The 19,386-nt window shown below is 42.1% G+C and overlaps 1 protein-coding gene across 4 annotated transcripts in view; it reads right to left on the bottom strand.

Moving 5' to 3' along the window:
- CAMK1G (calcium/calmodulin dependent protein kinase IG) overlaps window positions 1-18,810 on the bottom strand; it is a 38,706-nt gene extending 19,896 nt beyond the window's left edge. The window contains exons 1-2 of one of the 4 annotated variants that reach the window (XM_028734456.2): window positions 18,486-18,810; window positions 8,570-8,687 (exon numbers count right to left, since the gene is read on the bottom strand). In XM_028734456.2, coding sequence (XP_028590289.2) covers window positions 8,570-8,661 — 92 coding nt within the window. In that variant the 5' untranslated portion in view covers window positions 8,662-8,687; window positions 18,486-18,810. Of the gene's footprint in view, window positions 1-3,618; window positions 3,771-8,569; window positions 8,688-14,692; window positions 14,994-18,485 lie in introns of those variants that run through there. The other 3 variants (XM_028734454.2, XM_028734453.2, XM_028734455.2) reach the window with 3 other exon arrangements.
- Between the last annotated feature and the right edge of the window lie 576 nt (window positions 18,811-19,386).

Below are 19,386 nucleotides of genomic sequence, written 5' to 3'. Positions count from 1 at the left end.
GGGCTCAAACCCACCACCCAGAGATTAAGAGTCTTATGCTCTACTGACTGAACTACCAAGGCAAATCTAATACACATCCAACCTCTGGTGTCTTGGCTCTTTGATTTCCCCTGCTATTTTCTACTCCATTGATTCAGAAAGTGACTATATGGGATGGACATTTGTAAACAACCTTCAGGTTGATTCCAGCACATCACACTTTTGGTCAGGCATTTCAGTACAGCACACATCCATTGTTGTAGGTAAAGGCTTGGGAAATGGTAGGAACTGTTTTTCTCTGGACATCCTTGCGTTAGTGGTCAGGCTGTGCTGAGGGAATGATAATAGAATCTGCTTGCCTTCATACATGAAGGAGCATGCTCATTGCCAGAAGGGTTCCCCAAATTCAAGGGTTCCCCAAATTCAAGGGCAGCTTTACTACACAGAGGCTGGGATGGCATAATTCAAGAGATGTCCTCTCTCTCTTGCCTCCTGCCCCCTGTAACACTAGAAGCATCATACCCATCTAGTCTCTCTTGCATGTCTTCTGACATGGCCAGCTCTGCAAAGAAGCTCAGAATAAAATAACTATGATCTTTGGATGAAGGGCGACATCTACACTTAATACATGAATAAACACAGGGAATTCAACAGTAATAAATATGTCAGGAGAGGCCACAGATGTGCATAAAATTAGCTCATGTCAGATGCAAGAGTTGGCACCCCGGGACAGAGCCTTGGTTGAAAACTCCTTGTCATGGCTGGAGTAGCTCTAGGATGATGCAGTTTGCATTTCTGCTTGTGTTATTTTATATTGTGTATGCCAGGCTGCTCACCTATATGGATCATGCACCAGCAGGTTCATCAAAATCCTTCAGTCAAACGATGGGTGGGAAATGACCAGTTATTTCAGCCACAGCAGAAACTTTCTTTTTTGGCCTCTGACCTTAGTTGTCCAGTTCTTGATCAGCCTACTAGCTAGGCTTAATTAAGACCTGATAAATGAACACCCACTGCAGCTCTCAGGTCTATGGCAGGAAGTGTATTTTTAACTTTTTTAAAGCTGGCAATCTTATTAAAGGCTTTTTTGCAGGCAGCTAAACACATGGGCAGCCGAGATAGTGCTGTCTATTTTACAGGTCAGTCATGATTAATTCTCACCACCTGAGCAGCCCTTGCAGCTAGTAATGGCTACTCTACTGACATCTCCACAGGAGCTTCACACTTCTGAAGCAAGATTCTCCCAGAGCTGTCCTTCAGCCATGAGGAAATGCATTCTACAACCTGCATGGTACATTTATTGGGAAGGGATCCCTAATGTTCTCTGGGAGACAAAGTCAGCGGTTTCTCCAAAGCATTTTTAACGTTGTATCGATGGTTAACTTTTTGCAATGTTTGTGGTTTCTCTTCCCCCATTCACAGACCTTAGTGTCATTTTCAAAGAGAAACATAATTAAAAGCCATCTGGATAAAAAATGTCATATTCTTTATCCTTCAGCTTCATTTTCCATTCAGTACGCCCACCTGCCTATTTACCTCATCTTGATGCTGCAACGATACAAAAGTAAATTGAAGTTTAAATAAGCTAGAGACTTTAAAAAAACACCCTGAACATTTTTTTTGTATCTTTGCAGTACCTTCTTTGTAGTCCCTCTGTCTCTTCCTGCAAGCAAATACACACACTTTCTCATACATACACACTTAACATTGCTTTTTCGGCCAAACAGATCCTATCTATAGGCCCTTTTATGAGACATCTTGAACTCCTCAGGTACTAAACTTTTTTATTCTGCTCTTTGGCCAAAAGGGCCCTGGAGGAGATACATTAGAGCAATAAGAATAATATCATTAACCAGGTTATGTAAAAAGGTCGTTATAGGGACAGTCTCCTTCTTAGTGTTCTTCCACTAACAGTGGAATCTGTGAGTCTTAGCCAGTGATGGAGCAGCAGTTAAAGACGATGTATGCCTTGTTGTCTTCTTCATCTTGTAAGCATCCCATGACACAACAGTAACTCAACCACTGGTGGAGAGAGGCTAATTTCTTTGATTTCTAGGCTTACATGACATCACAGCAGTTCAGCCAATGGCTTGGGAGGTCTTTAGAATGTGCAGCCTATTCTTACTTCCTTTTTAGTGATCACACTGGTTAGTGATGGTGGTGTGCAGGAACACAGCAAAGCACAGCAGATTCTTATCCACTCTCTTTTGCTCCTCCCTTGTTGCATGACTCAACAAGAGCTCTCTTTAAGCCATCTCCATGGATATGATCTTCAGAGAAACCCTGTAGTTTCTTTCAGCAGTGCTTAATCTGCTGGGCTTGTGGGTTCATAGAATCATAGAATCATAGAGTTGGAATAGACCACAAGGGCCATCAAGTCCAACCCCCTGCCAAGCAGGAAACAGCCTATTCCAAGCAGGTTGTAGTCAGATGGGCTGGTAGAGACAGAGGGTCTATCTGGGAAATATCTGCATGGGGCAACTTGCATTTGGTATTCCTTGCAGGTATTTCTGTTGCCAACTCGGCTGTCCCAGTTGGCAGTAGATGGCTGAAACTGTGACTAGCACTGGCATATGGATGTTGTGCATAACAACAACAACAACAACAACAAAAAAGGTATATGGAAAGAAGATAGGATGTATACTCATTATTGATTCACTTCTTTGGCTAAACTGTTCTTCATGGATATCAGGATGCAACACATACCAGTTCCTAGATGATACTTGCCCTCAACAACCCATAATTTGCACAGCACAGCTGAACCTGCCTCAAATGTAAACAGTACTTTGGGCGGGGGGTTTGTCTGTTACCAATACTACTGTTAAGAATTGTGCAGAATAAGCCATATTCATTCCTGTTTCCTTTGGGTATTTGAAGGCAAGGCTAGACAAGATGGTATCCCCACAATTAGCAATTGCACCAAGTCATAAGCATGCTACCCCACACAATCTAAATCAAGACTGTGTTGCAGTGGGTACAGGCCTTTAATCTTTTGCCACCTTCTAGGGGATGCACCCAATGCAGAACCAACTACACAGAGCAGAACCATTGAAATTAAAGAACACAATGAACTTGGGACCCATTGGTCATAGTGCGTTTACTCTGAGTAAAATTTCATTGGCTACAACCCTGTGATCCCAACTGGCCACCTTGTGTCTCATATTTGCGTTGGAACAAAAGTTCATAGTCACACCAAGGGAGGTTTTCTCCCAATGCAAACAGTAGATATGGGGGCTCTGATCTAGATCAGGACTGCATCTGTGGCAAAGGCCCCTTAACAGCCCCATAGGCCAGATGACTGATCCACCACACCCACTACCAACTTTTTTTAATGATATGTATTTAATGGCTAATTCTGAGAACGTTGTCTAATCCATGTTGATCCTCAGCATGGCCTGCGCTCAGCTCACCATGCCTGGTTTCTTTTTCTTTTTTTATGAGGTCTGGAAAACTAATGTGCTGCTTTTTTAAAGAGAACAGAAGCCTATTAACTTAGGATCACAAATGAAGAACCAGCAGGTTCAACGGTTTCACAGCGCACCTACATGCATGTGGCGTGTGAACAGCTCGGAATGGTGGCGTTTTGATGAGATTCTGGGTGCTCTTGTCTCCATCTTGTACTTTATTTTATTCTCTTACCTGCCCTTTCCAGTAACGCTTCCCCACTGAAACGCCCACTGCATCGGGGAAGGAGTCAGAATTTCTAGCAGCATCTTTCCTCGTAACTGAAGACAGTAGGAAATCAGCAGCCCACAGCTCAGATGCTCCGGCATCTGTTCTATCTTTCATTTCTAAACAGTTTAAGATAATTACAGCCCCACATTTAGACTACTTGAATCAACAAGCTGGCGCAGAGGAAACAAAAGCTTTCTCTCGCCTTCCTTCTGTATTGCACTGCAGGGTACTGGCTCTGGATAACTGATCTCATCCCTGGGGTGACTAACCGTGGATGCATCACCAGCCTAGAACATGTGTTCATGAAAGCATAAGTGAAAAAGGCAGGCTATACTCCCAATATATTTTAAAAGCATTTAAAGGAACAGACCTCTGTATATTCTTTTAAAACCAAAGCTCCAGTTCCATCACTATTCAAAGTCAGGTGAATTTATCAGTTTCAAATCCTTGAAATAGGGTTTTGCTTTTCTCTCTCTAGCAAATGAAGCTTTCATTTAACCGTATCAATTATATTTCAGTTTTGCTCACAATTCTTGTATCATTTTCCATTATAGACCTACACTGCCACTGGCTGTTTATAGCTTTGTTATAAAGTGGAAGGGAGGCTTGGTACTTTGCACAGGGGCTGTTTATTTTGGCATTTCCTTCGCCTCTTGCACTTCAGTTGCCTGTTGCAGCAATGTACAAGCCGCAATTGACTTCCGTAACAAGAGAGTTACAAGCCGATTTCTGATTAGCCAGAAATAACAACCAGCTTTTAGATATAAAACAACCTATTTGGCCCTCCAGATGTTGCTGAACTACAGCCCTCAGCAGGCATGGCAAATGGCTTGGGATGATGGGAGTTGTAGTTTCAGCAGGGTGTGGAGGGCCACAATTTTCCCATACCTGACCTGCAGTAACATAACTCATTGACAACACATGAAACTTGACTTCTTTGCATGGTTAAGGGTTGGTATTAGAAGCGAGCAGGACTTTTATGCCTTTAACAGCTAGGGGACAGAAATATACTAAGCGGAATAAGCCTTTTGGAACTACAAATATGGGGCAAGCTTCACCTGTTGCATACCCATCAAGTGCCCCAGAAAAAAGGGACATCAATTTTTTTTCCTTGCGAAAGAACAGTGGCCAAAATGGCCACCACAGTCTTTTGCAATTTCAAGCTGCACTTTTTTGGGGCATGGAGCTGCTCCCAAAAGTGCCTTTTGGGGACTGTGATCTTGCACAGGTCACGTGACTAACACAGGAGTGTGGACCTGGAAGATGGTGTCCCAGATTTGGGCCACATTGTGTTGGAAGGTATGCTGTTCATATTCTCTCTGTTGGACATCTTGATGTGGAGGTAATGCTCCGCTTTGCGAAGGCAAACCTCGCACCTGACATGCAACAGTATGTCAAGGAGCATTGCACCTGCTTTCCCTGACCTTCTTGGCTAGAAAACAGGGTTTTTCGCCTGTTTGTCCTCTCACAGATTTGTTTACTAACTAGACATAACGCTTGGCTGGAGCATGACCGGGGACACAGACGTAATCAAGTATCGGGGAACATTTTAGGGAAACACCTGCTGACACGTGTATTTGCTAATTCTGGAAATGTGCTTAGATGGAAATACGTTAAGTTCAGGGTGGTTCCACTACTGTTTCCAATTGTTGACTTCTGCTAATAAAAGGAGCCTCTACAGAGCTAGCTGGCAGCTTCCTTGGAGCATGCTTGCCAGCGTGCTTCTGCACAGCTCACCTGCATCCAACCTCCTGTTGTCTCCATTATTCCTACATCTTACTACCTCTCTTGTGACCCTGATGTATTTGAGGTTGCTCCCCCCACCAGCAAAAGAAGCTACAACATCGCATGTGACATAAAGCATATGCAACTTTTATGCAAACTTGCATCTTCTTTCGTAAGTGCCACAGAGGGCCCAGTCTACATACAGGATACCCAACCCTGCCTAGACCCTGTTTCTACATAAGTATTTCAAAACAACAAATACTTTTCAAGCAGTTGATAGCTTTTAAGATTAAAGTGCCTCTTGTTCATTTTAGGATACATCCAAATGCAAATTTTGCTCACGGGGAAAATCATCAGCAGTTCAGTAATTTGTCCTGGTCGAGATGCAAGTAAGAGTTTTTATAAGGTTTTTATAAGGGCTGGGGCTTTCTAAAGGCAATTTGGGACATTCTTGAGACACCTTAAAAAAAAAGGAAGCCTGTTGGGAAAATGTAAATCGACACAGTGGCAGTGAGTAAAGTGTTTTTAAAAATCCATTATGAGCAAAATGAATCTTGGTAGGCAGGGATAATTGCGAAGACAAGCAGACCCCTCACGGGCTCGAGGGAGGAGAAAAATGACACTTGTGGCACAATATTGGAGTCACTTAAATGCCATGGCAGAATTAAAGAGGATGTAATGTGTGAAGGAGAAATCTTTTGACCACTCAGCCATGTAATCATAATCAAGAGGCTGTGGCAGCTGCAATTGGGGCACAGGTCCTTATGAAACTCACTGATTGTGTTTGTCAAACAGAATGGAAAAGGGGGGGCAAGAAAGGGGGAAAGCAAGTAAAATGACTCCGTAAACACTCAGCTGGAATGAAGCAGGCAGCAAGAAATGACGACTGCAAGCTGTACAAAAGATTTCTACTGCATCTTATAACTTAACTAGACATCACACGGGGAGGGGGGAACCTGTGGCCCTCCGGACTCCTCCTGCTCTCATCTGTGACCATTGGCCATGCTGGCTGAGGCTGCTGGGAGTTAGGGCTGTGCTGTATTTATACTGGTATAGTTGCTGTCTGATCCACATGGTTTTCAGAGGGAATTTGTAGCTGACTGTCTGCCTCTTTGGTCATGTTTGTTGTTATCAGAGAGTGAGAGTGGGGTTTCCTTTCCACGCTAATAGTGGGTTGTGTTCAAATTGAGGGAAGTCCAATGGCCATAATGACACCCATTATACACTCTTATGTTTCTCCATGGAACTCTCCATAGGACACCCCCTTTCCTCAACCATACTCTCTCCTCCCAGGTCACACCCCACACCAGCCTTCCTTCTTTTGTAATATACAGTTACTGACTTGGACTTGTGTGCATGAAAGGGTTAATCTGAACCCTGATCTTAAATTAGAGTGGGTGTGGCTTAGCAGATTATCAGCAGCCTCTGCCCCCCCTTTCTTTTTCCCTTTCATGGTTCCTGGAACAAGCAAGAAGCCATGCAGCCATGGCTCCCTGGAGGTGAACTGATCTCTCCAAAAGGAGATTTAACAGCCTGCGCTCTAAGATTGCATGATGCTTTTTGGAAGTAAACTATGCACTTTTCTTTTAAGTCATTTGGAACCCTTTTCACCTTCATTTTACTGCTGACCAATGGGGACTTGTTTGCTGCAACTTCTGGAAACTCGTTGAGCAAAACATTCACTTATTTGCAAAGCTCGGTGTCTGATGTATCCTAGCCTAAGTTTTTTGTGGGATGCAAGTGGCGCTGTGCTGTAAACCACTGAGCCTTGGGCTTGCCAATCGGAAGGTTGGTGGTTCGAATCCCTGTGACGTGGTGAGCTCCTGTTGTTCAGTCCCAGCTCCTGCCAACCTAGCAGTTCAAAAGCACGTCAAAGTGCAAGTAGATAAATAGGTACCACTCCGGCGGGAAGGTAAACGGCGTTTCCGTGTGCTGCTCTGGTTTCGCCAGAAGTGGCTTAACCATGCCGGCCACATGACCCGGAAAAACTATCTGCGGACAAACATTGGCTCCCTCGGCCAGTAAAGTGAGATGAGCACCGCAACCCCAGAGTTGTTCACAACTGGACTTAACTGTTAGGGGTTCTTTACCTTTTTAAAGTTATTTATGGGGAACATTTGCTTGAAGGTGGATGAGAGCAGATGTAAATCTAACCAAGTTTTAATGTGCTTGGAGCAATTGCAATTGTACTAACTCTGCTAAAAGAAAGATCTCTTCCAAACCCCTCTGTCTCCAACAGCTTGGCATTCTCCTTGAGTGTTTTTTCCTCTTTGAAATGTGTCTATGAGCTCTGACAATGACTCTTGCTTGTGTGGAATGAGGCTAGAGTGGGGCATGTTAATTTGCAGAAACTTGCCTACTATAGGTAAAGGGTAAAGGGACCCCTGACCATTAGGTCCAGTCGTGGCCGACTCTGGGGTTGCAGCACTCATCTCGCTTTATTGGCCGAGGGAGCCGGCATACAGCTTCCGGGTCATGTGGCCAGCATGACTAAGCCGCTTCTGGTGAACCATAGCAGCGCACGGAAACGCTGTTTATCTTCCCGCCGGAGCGGTACCTAATTACCTACTTGCACTTTGACGTGCTTTCGAACTGCTAGGTGGGCAGGAGCAGGGACCGAGCAACGAGAGCTCATCCCATCGCGGGGATTCGAACCGCCGACCTTCTGATCGGCAAGTCCTAGGCTCTGTGGTGTAACCCACAGCGCCACAATGTACTATTTTATTATTTACAATAATTGCTCTACTAAGTTTTGCCTCTGGTTCTGGATGTGGTCCTCAGAAGATTACCCATAAGAGAATGGGGGCTGAAAAGCATTTCCCACCCCTGCTGTACTGTGTGAAGTTATCTTTTCTGAAAATTCTTTCACAGTGGGGTGAGCATTATTATTAATTATATCGTGCCAACTGATTTGTTTTTAACTGGTTTCATTGTTACTGTTGTTGTTTACCCCAGGTACCTTCAACCTTCTCGGACCCAGTACTCACTTTTAACCCAAACATGCATTTAGGGACCCATTTCTTAATATTTTACCCTGTATTTGCATAGCGGTAGTGCTCCTGTTGCAACCCATCTTGGATCAGGCCATGACCTAACAGTGGTCTACCTCCAGTTGGGTGCTGACTTGCACCTTGAGAGGACTGTGCATAAGTGCTTTTAAAGATAAATAAAAAGAATAATGAACACTTACGATCCAAGTGCTTCCATGAAAATGAATGTTTTTCTGATGTTGCTGGTTTGTTTTTTCCAGGAACTGCCCTCCTCCTCTTGTTGGCAGCCCATTTTCTCCAGAGTTGAAGCTGAGAGTTCTGACAGGAAATCAAAATGGTGTCAGAGAAGTAAAAACTGTTACAGGGATTAAAACAAAACAAAACCTGGTCGCTGCTTTTGCAGCTGGAACACAGTTACTAATGCTAACCCTCCAATACATTCTCATCTGTGTGTGGCAGGTCTATTTCATTTTCCAATAGGCTCTGGTATAGCCTGTGGCCCATTTCTGTAATTCAGTCCCCTTCTCTGCTCTGTAGCCTTTCTTCAAACCACATGCCTGAGGAAGACTAAACTATTAGAAATTATGTGAACCCACAAAGGACTCTGTACTATCATGTGATGAAGTCTAGCCTAATTTGGGCAATGGTGATTGGGCTGCTTCTTACATCAGTGGTACTCCAAGGCAGGGATGGGCAAAAAGTAGATCCGAATCTACTGGTAGATCCCCTGGCGAGTCTGGGCAGATTGGCAAAGGTTTCTGACTTCTGTTTAACAATAGCAATAACCCTTTCTTTCTCTCTGTTGAAATTAAGAAAATGTGGGTGGGGGTGGAAGCCAAATAGGAGGGATATTTGTGTGAAAATGCTGAGTGTTCAGTTCTGGTAATGAATACAAGTTCCTGGGCCTAACACCTAGGCTGTGTACACATTACCACTTACTCCAGATCTAGCTCATCCTACCCCTGGTGTCTGAAGCCAACTGAATTTAAGTGACATTAGCCACAACCTATAAGTATCCCATAGCTGCTGGAGAAAAACTCCTATTTGATTCATTTCCCTTCAAACCAGCTTCTATCCAATTTATAAAAAAGAAAGAAAAAAGGAAGCCATGCTTAAGCTGAGATGTATACATTTCAGGCAGCTGTAGTACATGTGCAGATGTTATTGTTTAGTCGTTTAGTCATGTCCGACTCTTCGTGACCCCATGGACCAGAGCACGCCAGGCACATGTGCAGATAGCTTCAGTGAATTAGAGTTTAGTATGGGGAAACAAAACAGGTAATACACATCAGATGAAGACATTTCTGGCTCCTCTCTGGTGCAAACAGCAACATATAATAGTAATGAAATGCATTGGGGATGGGGTAGGGCAGGAAACAACCTCTCTTGAGTTTCAATTCACAGAGCCTGTTTAAATAGCCTCTTTGTGTCCCACCTGCATCACTATGGCTCAAACCTAGCTGATGGATCTTGGGGATCTAGTAAACAAGAGACATCCAGTAGATTCCACAAGCCTCAAGCATGCCCACCTCTGTTTTAAGGTACTGTATCGTGCTTCACAGCCATTGAACTTAATGTGTAGGAATACTAAGTCTTTCTTCTTGAGCAGGAGACTCCACTTTTTTTAATGGCTGGTCTCCCATATCCACTATAACATTAGACTGGTTATGGTAAAATTGACCTTCACAAATTTTGTAAACCAGCAGTCTTCATCATTTCTCAACCCAGGATTCCTGCAAGATGGGACTTGCTTTTGTTAATTTTAACCAGACACAAAGGGAAGAAAAATTCATTTTGCTAATGCATGAGGTGAATTATCATGGCAACACCTAGTTATGGTGAATAACTACTTGTAGCTATCACACACCAATATTTTAAACCAGGAATTGGTAGGTAGCTGTGGCATTAAGACCCACCGGCCACAGCAAGGTACAAAATGTAAATTTAGGAAGAGACACTTTTCCTCTACCACATACATTATTTGCTGGGGTGTTTTGCAAGTCTATGGACTCAGCTACATTAGCAAAAGGAAAAAGAAAAAGAAAAAAAGCCTAATTTTTAGAGAAAGCATTTTGCTGTTGCTACTGATTGTTAAAACATTTGAAAGTTAAGGCTTGCCAATCTACCATTGTGCCCATCACAATCAAGATAAACAAAATGATTGTCTCTGAAGTTTAGTAGTGCAGTAGGTCCATCCGTTACTGAATTCAACAATGGTGTTTTGCTCTTGAGGTACCCTCTTCTGCTGTTGTCTTCAGACTGAAAGACGGCATCACACACTCAGGCTGTGCTCTGGTAAGTTTTGACTAAAATAAACCCAAGCAGGGGTTTCAGCACAACTTTGAAAGCTAAAGTTTTAAAGAGAGAGCTGATTCTTAGCCAAGTTGAGAGCCTACAATTCTTACTGAAGACGCACATCCTTCAAGAAATGAGCCACTAAAAACGTACATGTGAAACACAAGCATAATTTCTATTAATGGCTGAGTCCTATTATTCACTGTGATAGACAAGGTTGGATTCTCATTGCAAAAGATATTAAACCTGTTCATTGTTTATACGCAGAGAGCAGGACATGTTACAATTACCATACTGAATCAATTTTGGAAATAATCACATGGAAACTGTTCCCTTTCAATCCCATCACAATGCACCGTAATGATTATGCTTGCTATTTCTATTAGGGTGGCTGCCTGCACATCTTCATTTTAAATGGAAAGCTTTGGGATATTAGATGCTAACACAGTAGTTTAGATGCTAATGATGGTAGTTTATAGTTGCTCTTAGAGATGTAGGATCTCATTCTGACTACGCTCATTTAGTTTAATAGCCTACCAATGGAATTCAGAGCAAGCACACAGAAAACCAGACAAGTTCTACAGCCACCAGAATGAATGCCCCTGTCAATTATTCCAAGATACGAATTAGTGGAAACAAACCTTAACTTGACAGAGTTAACACTTTCCATGCAAAGCAGGAATTAAAGAAAGATACTGGCCATGAACGCTCCCAAATGCTTAGTTTATTAACAGTTACAGATGGGTAGCCGTGTTGGTCTGCCATAGTCAAAACAAAAAAAATTCCTTCCAGTAGCACCTTAAAGACCAACTAAGTTAGTTCTTGGTATGAGCTTTCGTGTGCATGCACACTTCTTCAGATACACACGAAAGCTCATACCAAGAACTAACTTAGTTGGTCTTTAAGGTGCTACTGGAAGGAATTTTTTTTGTTTTAGTTTATTAAGTTAGCGAAAAATTACTATATGGCCCAATTGATCAAAAAGGTCCAGAATGTATCAAATCATTAGAATATGAATGGGAAACACATATCTAGATGTTGTTGGACATCAACTCCCATCAACTCCCTGAACATTGGCTGCACCAGCTGGGCCTATGAGAGTTGGTGTCCAACGACGTCTTGAAGGCCACAGGCCATCCCTGAAGTAGAACTCACAAGACAATATTACTTTGGCATGAAGCTGGGGCAGGACATAAAACCCTAGAAAGACATTTACTCTTCATGAGAACCCTTGACAGGATTTGGATAACAGTATTTTCCTTAACCAATTCCTTGGATAATGAATGCGGGTGCATCTATTTTTTTTAATGGCAAACAATAATATTTTGAAAGATCAGTAGGGTAGCCAGGTGAAAATAAGGCAGGGCTCCTGCATGTTTAATAGTTGTGCCTTCTTTTGCCCTTACCCACCTGAGTGAGTAGCAAGGAAGGTGGATGTGCCTCCACTAGAAACCTCCTTAGACAGCACCTATTTTGAGAACTATACTGGCTGGGGCTGATGGGATTTGTAGTCCAAGACATCTGGAGGTGACTGTGTTGGCAAAGGCTGCTTTAGAGTATCCTGCACTGATATCTAAAAACTGACATTATTGCACCAGTATCTGAAAAAACCCAAAACATAATTGTTTGCTAGTCAATAAAAACTGGGGGTTTCTGTATCATCTGGGTTTACAATATACCTACTTATGTGGGAATACTGCACATTTTGAAATGCAAACAGATGCTCCTTCTTACAACCTAGATCTATAAAGCATTGATTAATTAGAATTCTCTTTCTCAAAAAGAGCTCAGAGCAGCATATGCGGTCCCATTCATTTTTTCTCTTGATCTTCACAACGACCCTGTGAGGCTACAAGAGAATGACAAGCCCATGGTCATCCATAGAATTTCATAGCTCAGTAGAAAACTGAATCCAGGCTTTCTCAGCAATCTATCCACCACACTGAGTCAATGACCCCATAAGTACAAGTGGCACCTTATATGATAAACAGAAAATGTAAATGTACCAAGAAAATGTTATACCTTTGCTTAAGAAGTTAGTGTCCTTCAAAGCAGATTTCTGGGAGCACTATTAAGCGCAGGCACTTGAGAATTCTCTTTCTCTCTTTTTCGTGAACCAAAGACTAGGAATTGATGCTAAGAACAATATTGCCTCAAGGACTAAAGCACACTCCATTTCTCACTTTTCAGAATCAAGGAGGGAGAGCCTCCAGGCCCATGGCTGAATTTGCCGGTGTCCTAATTGAATCTTTTGTTAAAAGGAACGTTCTGAACAGGGAGAAATAGCTATAGCTAAAGAAGCCAAAAGTTCACTTCTTGTGACAGGTAGTTAAGATTTTCAATTCCTACTGAAACTGTATTTGCCACCTTTAATTAATGGGGTGACATGATTTTCCAGTGCCCCAGCATTGGGTTTCAAAGGTTAATTCAGGTGTACTGAAAGAGAAATTGACTCAGCTGCTAAAGAATGACAGCTTCAGTCTACAAACTCCTTAAAGGCCAAAATGTGAGTTGGCCTTTATCCACTTGCAAGTGTGCATGTTCCCCTGTGAGCTGTTAACTTGCAAGTCTCGGTAAAAGATGGCTTTCTGTGGCTGTTATCTGCATGCTGATGGACAGATTCAAAAGGGAAATCTTTATTGTCAATACTTGCAGCTGTCTAGTTTTATTTGGTATTGTCCTTGACCTACCTAACAATCTGCACAAGAAACACCACAAATTGTAATACTGCATGGCTGAGTCACACAGTCACTGGAAAGTTTGCTGTCACAGAAATTTGAGGCAATTCAGATATTTGAAACCTGGATTTTAAAGACACAATCCTACTCAGAGAAAATCCTCCTCACCCTGAAAACAGGGCCACATCACAGAACTGTATTGCAAAAGTCAGTGTTCACCTAATCAAAAGAACTTTGACAGGATCAAATGAATGTGGAGGGTAAATGTCATCTGATGGTTCATTCCTCAAATAGTTTAATCAGTACTGAGCCAAAGAGCCACTCTGAATGCAATACTGTATTTTGTTCTTATTTGTTGGCTCTTGGGCAAGATTGAATTGGTTCAGCACTTCTTTAGAATAATATAACTCTTTGGTTCAATGCAAAAATATAAAACTTGAATCTGGCACTGTCAACATTGTACATTAACAAATTAAAATGCAGTGCCTGCACAATGAACAGTGTTATTTTCCAGAAAGTTCTGGCAATTCTTTCTGGGCTGGCCAAAATAGACCTGATTGATAGGTGCATTAGAATGAGATAGCAGAATGAACCACCTGAAGTGATGAACTGGGTTGTACCACCTGAGACTCCAGGTGAGGGGGTATCATGTCTGAAGCCTCTCTCATATCAAACCCAAGCCACAAAAATAACACTTCTTGCTAGTAACAAAAAAAACCCTTAGCACACAAGGTTAAAAAGCTTTAGTCCCGTCTGTTCCTTGCATACAAGCTTCTTTATTGTATTGAACTTATAACTTTACTGAAGCAAAGTGTATGTTCTTCTACTGAGGTACAGAACCACCTCATATTCACTTAACTCCCATTAAACTCAAACTATACCTCCAAGTCAACGTGCATAGAATTGCAATGTAAGACTGCAAACTCTTCTCAAACAGATATGCATGTCTTTTTTATTATTGCTATCCTCATGAAACATCAGGAAAGACTGGCTAATATTTATCAGGAGACATGTAATCCACAATGAAGACTGGGTGAAACTAATTTTTAAAACTGACTTTCTGAAAATTGTTTAAACAACTCTGAGGAAAACAACAGCAGAAAACTTTCAGCAATCATGTCAGTGCTCAAAGCAGTATATTCAAAACAAACAAAGTCACGACACGTTTTTTAATCATTAGAATGTTGCTTTCAAGAGATTGAACTATTAGATTTCTTATCAGTACCCAACCTTTTTTAGGTGGGCAGCTGATGGGTCATAAAATGACAAAGTCTAAATTTCCCCTCTCTCTACTTTAGACAAGACTTCTGAAGCACAAGAATAGAAGCATGAAAATAGAATCTGCCGCACCTGAAGTTTCATTCTTGTATATAACACCTTTTCCAGATAATGTGATGATTTTGTCCTTGCTCCAGAAATGGGACAGGGAACCATGAAGTTTGCTCCTCTCAGGCCATTCAGTTGAGGAGCCTGACTGTTCAGCAGACAGCATAAATCAAACATACAGCTGAGCTGTTCCAGTCAGCATGCTTCACCTTGTGATCAGTGAATTCACATGGAGACCATGTGAAAGCTAAGCTTCCAAAAGATAGCTTGAATAAGCCACTGAAATGAACTGCAGTGACATGAGGAATCAAGGAGCCCCTGTCATCTGCAAGCAAACAGGGAAGCTGTGAACCAAGCTGATGGTGCCTTGAACAGTTAGGAAGGTCCACACGATGCCTCATTCTCCTTATGGATATTACAAATGCGTAATGAACATGTGATGGAATGTGATAGGGTTGCCATATGTCTGGAATTTCCTGGACATAGCCAGTATTCGGCCATTGCAAACAGTACCCGGGCGGAAAAATCACTGAAATGTCTGGGGAAATCTGGATGTATGATTTTGGCACCCCCCCAATAGTTCAAAAACATTTTTTCCTCCTCTGAGATTTTGCAAAAGAAGCTGAATAACTTTGGGCAAAAATAACTTTTGTCTCCGGATTTTATTTTTTGAAATAGGGCAACCCTAGAATGCGATAGCAGATCACATGGGAGAATCTCATTTTCCATTCCATCAACAATTTCTGTTGTCAACCATTTTGCAAGTATGTGCTACATTCATTAATGGTGCTTGGGCACCATCAAGTCTCTCTGGCAGTTGGAGGCCACCCCCCCCCCTTTTTAAAGGAGCTTAAGGTAGTATGATAGAGCCTTTGGGTGGAATTCAACATGGCACTATTATGAGCATTCGGTTAGTGTAAGCATTTTCGCTTGCCAGATGGAACAATATCCCTTCTGCATGCTGTTCTGGGGTTTCTTTGGAGCCTCCAGAGCAGATTTGGAGGGTGCATATAAAGAGAAAAGATGTGGGAGCCCTGTTGCACTAGCAGGAGTTTTTGCCCGGGCTTTAGCTTCCACACTGGGTTAGTTAAACCATGCACAAAGCCAAAGATTGAAGGACATGATGTGGAATGATACCTCTGTCACACTATATTCACCTCTGGGGATGGGGACTTCATGCAGATGTTCAAACGGTCCACTGAACATACAGTGAGGTGGGAGAACAGTCTTCACACTTTCAATTCAATCTACAGATTGCATGTATAGAGTTGAACCTGCATAGAGCTTCACCTGCACAATAGGAACTCTGGTAAAGCGGTGTTCTCTAATTGAATAGAGAATGTCCTACACACAAACTGTACACACATATGCTCTATGCAAACGTTCAACTGAAGAAATGTAGAGTGGGGGCCCATCCTCACAATCCCTCTTATGTGTTCACTGTACACAGTTTGAACATCTTCATCAGTTGTAGGGGGGATCCCAAAGCTAAAATATAAAGTCGTTAACTGAACAGATGCCCCCTTTGCACCTAAATTCTACAGTGGTGCCTCGCAAGATGAAATTAATCCATTCCGTGAGTCTCTTCGTCTTGCGGTTTTTTCGTCTTGCGAAGCACGGCTATTAGCGGCTCAGCGGCTATTAGCGGCTTAGCGGCTTAGCGGCTATTAACGGCTTAGCGGCTTTAAGAAAAAGGAAACAAACTCACAAGAACTCGCAAGCCCATAGGGAAATTCGTCTTGCGGAACAACTCAAAAAACGGAAAACTCTTTCGTCTAGCGAGTTTTTCGTCTTGCGGGGCACCACTGTACCACTTCCCCTTCTTTTCCTGATGTTTGCCCTCCTTAGGCTACCCATCTGTTGGGTAACATAAAAACAGAAGAACCAGATTTTAAAGTGTTGATTTCTCTTTGCTCAACCTCCTGAGGTTAGTGTGTGCAGGCTCTTCAAATAACCTAATGAAACATTTCCAGTATGCAGAAATTTAAGAAAAAATACATGCTTACCAATGTCTTAAAAGTCTAGTGGTGCAATCTCTGTAACTCTCAACTTACCCTGTTGCAGATTTCTCTAGCGTTTACATAGTTTTGGAATTTCTAGTTGTGTTACGGTAATTTAGGAGTTCTTTCCTGAGATTTGCTTCGCAACCAGATGCCATGCATGTTTGCTTTTAGAAGTAAACCTCATTGAGTTCATTGGGGCTTACTCTTGTGTACAGTATAAGTGTATATAACTGCATTTCTTCTAGAAGCCAAATCCCATGGCACTCAGTGGAGCTCCCTCAATAATAATAATAATAATAATAATAATAATAATAATAATAATAATTACAAGACACCAGACAGTCCCATACTTTTTTTTTTAAGTGAAGGGTTGGAGGCTAGTTCAAATTAAAACCCATTCTTCAAACTTCTGTGATTATGGAGATGGTAAATGATGGGCTCACAGCTTTTGTTTACTTCTGATGTCAAGGCAACTTTGCACAGCTACAAGTACGAGTGCCCATAGTTGTGAATATTCCCTCTACCTGCTCCATGCTTCCACTAAATTGCTCTAAAACCAGCCTAAATCTTAAAGACTACTGATATATACTACTGGAGGGGGGGAATCAGATGCTCAAAACCACAACATAAATTATCCTCTTCTGTCACAAAAAGAAAGATGAATGGAAAGAAAAACATGAGAGAAGGGAAGAGGAAAGACTTTCAGTACATTGCTGATGAGACCTGTAAGTCAGAGGAAGAATAGACACATACTATGTATGTCGTACATCTTGTAAAATCAAATGCTTGTAAAGCACAGGAGTGTCTACCCTTGATTTACAATGTATAAAGTTTGCTCTATAAAACAAGACAACTGCTCCCTGGAGAGCCTTAAGCAGGTAAAATGCATCACACATCTTCATATATTTTTGCCACCCAACAATAAGAACATGCAGAGTTTGCTGAATTGCTCTCTTCTGTAGCTTAACCAATAGATCTATTTGCTTTGCAGACAGAAAGAAGTTGCATTATTTAAGTCTAAGGGGAGTATTACTCCCCCCCCCCAAAAACCCCCAGATAAATATAAGCTAGACCTGTTTTCTTCTCTTTGATCCACAGAATGATGTGCCATCCATTACAATCTAAGAACAAGTGTTACGACCTTCATATGAAAAAAATGTGCTTGGTTTTTATATATTACAGTACTGGCAGATCCGTTTGGGTCTGCTGCCTAATAATCTATTAGAAAAACTGCAGGGACATTGCTTGAGAGACAAAGTTAAGATGCAAAGGAAGGGAAAACCATGCCTCTTAACCTCAGCCCGTATAACCAAAGAGAGAGAGAGATGATGCATGTAATCAGAACTATTTGACAATATAATTCAGCTCATTTCCTGCGTCGTTCAAATCAAGCTCTTCTAGTAGTCATAATCATTGTTAAGAGAACAGGACAAGAAGGGGAAACTTAATATAGCCTTGCTAATTGCATGTTAGAAGACGACGAGGAGCTATGCAGCAACACCACTGATGCCAAAGGAATACATTAGGCTGACGGTAATGAAATGGCATTCAAAACCTCTCTCACTATTAATTTTCATATAAACACAAATGTTTGCAAAGTATATCCCCTGCACCCCATGCTTAAGTTCTCCCAGAATAAAAGTATCAGGTAAAGTATGACACCAAGCAACAAAATCTGCAAAGCTGTGTGTTCATGATGAAGACACACAGAGGCAAATCTAGCTTGGAAATAGCCTGGCCAAAATGCCCCCCAGTACTCTGGACAAAACAGGTGCAAGACAGAAATGGTTGTCAAGGAAATAGAATCGGCTTACCCCTCAAGACCAAAAAGGAAGCAACTTCTCTTCTCTGACTTGGCTGCTCTGCTCTTACAGGTCTGCAGGGATTAAAGGCAGGCACTGTGCTAACAATAAAGTGAGATTAAAGGGGAGGGAAGCAGGAGGCTCCTTTCATGAGATAGTAGCTAGGCAGCTCTTAAAGGGGAGTGAATGAGCACCAGAATGCACTTTCTCTGTGAGTGCCTCTAAAACAGCAATGAAAGTGGTCTTTTACATTTCCGGAATACCTGTCATCAGCACACTCCAAGCTACATAGCAACAGTCATTAATTTATATTTCTGCATGCCAGTAGCAATTGGTTTAGCTGGTCCCTAGAATGGCACATTGTTAAAAGAAGCTCATTACCTTTTAAGAGTCCTCTTATTTTTACCACCTGATTGTGAGGAACTGGTTGCTGTCAGGCAGCTGAAGTAGCACCAGATGCTTAGCAGGTGGGGAAGAGCCAATACTGCTCTGCTACATTTGCTAGGAGCACCTCTGGAGTCTGCTTTTTGCAGAGCTTGCTCTGCACATGGTCAGAGGCTGCTTGAAGTGCCAAGGTGGAAGGGTTGTTTGTGTTCCAAGGTCAGATGGATCAGATTAAGAGGGGAAAATCAGGTCCCAGCACAAAGACACCAAGATTATAGAGCTGAGCCATAAGAAAGATTTTCATAACAGAAAAGGAATGTGGACACCTCCGTGAAGTCCACCCCAGTTTTACACACACAGCAAACCTATGCAATTCAAACTAAAAGGTGCTACAAACAGCTGCAAGATATAAGCTTGGAAACAGTGGCCAGATAATTGTAGCAGCAAATATCTTGGCCTGGCTGCACAAGCTGCCATTTAGTTTCCCGGCCCAATTCAAAATTCTGGTTTTGACATATAAAACCTTCAA

Source organism: Podarcis muralis, chromosome 5 (assembly GCF_964188315.1).
Source record: "Podarcis muralis chromosome 5, rPodMur119.hap1.1, whole genome shotgun sequence".
Classification (NCBI taxonomy): Eukaryota; Metazoa; Chordata; class Lepidosauria; order Squamata; family Lacertidae; genus Podarcis; species Podarcis muralis.
This window is presented reverse-complemented; position numbering and strand designations above follow the sequence as displayed.